Raw genomic sequence first — 3,018 nt, forward strand, 5'->3', positions numbered from 1 at the left:
CTTAAATATACAGAACACTCTCCCAATGAATGGCCAAACAAACAAAATAATAATTGTAAAAGAATACTTTGTTGATTAATTTTTAAGAGGCCATTAGTCGAATACGTACGACTGTCTACATTGTCTACCCTCCCTAATAAGTACGGGTGAGTTTGTATCTATAGGAACCTAAATTTCATTCCCTCAACTCCTCCTGTAGACAAAAGCTTATTGTTGTGACGATTACCACGTACAATAAGTGAGAGTTTGGATAGATCTGATTTGAGTAAATTAAATTTTAAATGAGAGAAAGAGACTATAAAAACCCTGATGTTGGTGACAATTGTCATCAGTTTCAAACGGATCAAGCTTAGACAAACATCTATCCAATCGTACAAATATATTTTGTGATTTTTTAAATTCTTTTGTCCAAAAGTTTACTACAGATTTACAAATCAAAATGAAGGCATCTATAGCAATTTTAATCGCACTCTTTGCATTGGTAAGTGATATATTAAATCCTTCGAAATTTTCCATTAGAAATTAAGAATTTCTTTTAGAAATTAACAAATTTTCCTTTTAGAAATTGAGAATTTCCTTTAGAAATTGAGAATTTTTTTTAGAAATTAAAAATTTCTTTTAGAAATTAAGAATTTCTATTCAAAATAAAGAATTTCTTTACAATTTTATTAGTTCTATTACAATTAATAATTTCTATTGTTATTCATTACCAAATTTCCAGGTTTCCGCCGAATACAAACTCCGCAGTCAAGAAGATCTATTGAAGGTCCGCAAGGAATGTATGGAAGCCAAAAAAGTCTCTCCCGAATTGATTGAAAAATACAAGAAATTCGATTTCCCCGATGATGAAGTCACCCGCTGCTACATCGAATGTATTTTCGAGAAATTCCAATTGTTCGACCCCAAGGATGGTTTCAAAAATGAAAATCTAGTTGCCCAACTCGGTAACGGCAAGGAAAACAAGGATGAAGTTAAGGCTGATGTTGAAAAGTGTGCCGATAAAAATGAACAAAAAACCGATTCTTGTGCCTGGGCTTTCCGCGGCTTCAAATGCTTCATCAGCAAGAATTTGCCCTTGGTTATGGAGAGTTTGAAGAAAAACTAAATTTCTCTATTTAGAAGTACTACTTTAAATTTTTTTTTACATATTTAAAATGGATTCAATTGTCAACATCTAACAAACAAACAAAAAATAAGACCCACAACAACAACAGTATTCCAATCATCGACGATCATCTCTATGATTTGGCAAAATAATATTTGAAATAAAACATGAAAAATGTTAAATGAATCATCTCTTACGTCCCACAATCGTCATTTTTTATTATAATATGTTTTTTATATTAAAGTGTTAAAAACTTTCGTTAATTTTATTAATAAAACGCAGACTCTATAAAAGAATTGTTCAAAATGGTTTTTTATTTCTTCTATTGTTAACTTTTAAAAATAAAAAAAGGAACTTTAATAAATGCTCAAAATACTGAAAAAATTCCTAAATATCATAAACAACGCTTAAAAGTTAAAAAACTTAAATTTATAAAAAGTACTTTTTTGGTACTTTTATGAAAGATCGTTTTAAAATTGCACTTTTGTATAATTCCAAAAAATTGGAATAAACAAAGTGAGATCAAAAATTTTGCTAAATATCTAAAAAATATACAAAAAAAAACTTCAATTTAGAAAAAGTACATTTTTGGTATGTACTTTTATGAAAGATTTTTTTATAAAAGTACAGCATAGAAACTACCTTTCAGTTAATTTTCAATTGTTAAATTGGGAATTCAGCATAATATAACTTTTGATGATTTATGAAATTACTTTAAAGTAAAATGTTCCTTAAAAATTAAGCAGAGTATCATAAAAAAAGCTTAGTTAGTTAGAAAAAGTACCTTTTTGGTTATTTTAGAAATATGTATTTGTTTGGTACTATTGTATAAAGTGATTTTAGGTGATTTTAGATAAATCTTAGGCGTTTGGATTAATTAAATTTATCAATAAACTAAATATCATGGAATGGTTGAAAAAGCCGACAACACACAGTAGAAAATATTAAGGTTACCGATATAATCATAAATACCGTTACCGTTATTCTGTAAATAATTTAAATTATAATAAAAAACAAGTAAGAGAGCTATATTTCGGCTGTACCAAATCTTATATACCCTTCACCAAATTATATTTAGGTAATATATTTAGGTAAACAAAATTTAAATTTTTTTTCGAAATTTTTTTAAACAATTTTTTTTAATTTTTTTCTTTTCGAAAAAGTTTTTTAATTTTTTAAAAAAAAATTTTTGGAAAAATAATTTATGACAAAAAAAAATTTTTGATGAAAAAAAATTCGGGTTAAAAAATATTTTTCCCGATTTTATACATCGTTGCAATGGACTTTAAAATATCTATCATTAGATATCCATATTGTCTATATTAATGACTTTTTAATCCAGATATAGATCAAAATTAGGCCAAAAAGCCGATTTTGTCGATTTTAAATAACAACCGAGCCGGAAGAATTCCCTACATATTGATGTATGAATCATGTATGTAAGTTATTTAGGGGCTACGGAACATTTATTTCAATATACAGACGGACATGGCTATATCGACTTCGCTATCTATTAGGGTATTCAATCGATTAACCGTTAATCGGTTAACGGATTAATTTTGGACGGTTAACTGTTCGAATAATTTGAAATTGCCAATTTTCAAATAACAAATAAACCGATTAATTTGTGTCGATTAACCGATTAACCGAAATTCCTTTCTTTTGCAATTTAAAAAATTTTTTTGTATTTATTTTTCCGTTTCAATTCAAATACAAATTTCAAATTAAAATTAGATATTTTTTGAACATCCGATAAACATGATTAGTGAGTATGTATAACAACTGACATATTTAATATACATGTATTTGAAACTTTGTTTGTATCTACATACATGTATAGACGAAATTTTTTTGTTGAAATGATTCTTTTATCATAACTAAACGAAACTATTAAATTAATAAAAATCTAAAAC

At 26.7% G+C, this 3,018-nt stretch overlaps 1 protein-coding gene across 1 annotated transcript; it reads left to right on the forward strand.

Annotated features, from left to right (window-relative positions):
* Positions 1–317: 317 nt before the first annotated feature.
* Positions 318–1,401, forward strand: Obp44a (Odorant-binding protein 44a). The gene is made up of 2 exons (XM_065512391.1): positions 318–481; positions 722–1,401. Exons 1-2 carry the CDS (start codon positions 440–442, stop codon positions 1,103–1,105), a joined length of 426 nt encoding a protein of 141 aa, XP_065368463.1. The 5' UTR covers positions 318–439; the 3' UTR covers positions 1,106–1,401.
* The last annotated feature ends 1,617 nt before the right edge of the window (positions 1,402–3,018 follow it).

The sequence above is a fragment of the Calliphora vicina genome, chromosome 5 (genome assembly GCF_958450345.1).
Source record: "Calliphora vicina chromosome 5, idCalVici1.1, whole genome shotgun sequence".
NCBI lineage: Eukaryota > Metazoa > Arthropoda > Insecta > Diptera > Calliphoridae > Calliphora > Calliphora vicina.

Excerpts from the sequence above, each read along its gene's own strand:
- Obp44a (XM_065512391.1), top strand. The coding sequence starts at position 440 with ATGAAGGCATCTATAGCAATTTTAATCGCACTCTTTGCATTG. Across the intron at positions 482-721 it reads TAATCGCACTCTTTGCATTG|GTTTCCGCCGAATACAAACT; the intron begins GTAAGTGATATA and ends CCAAATTTCCAG.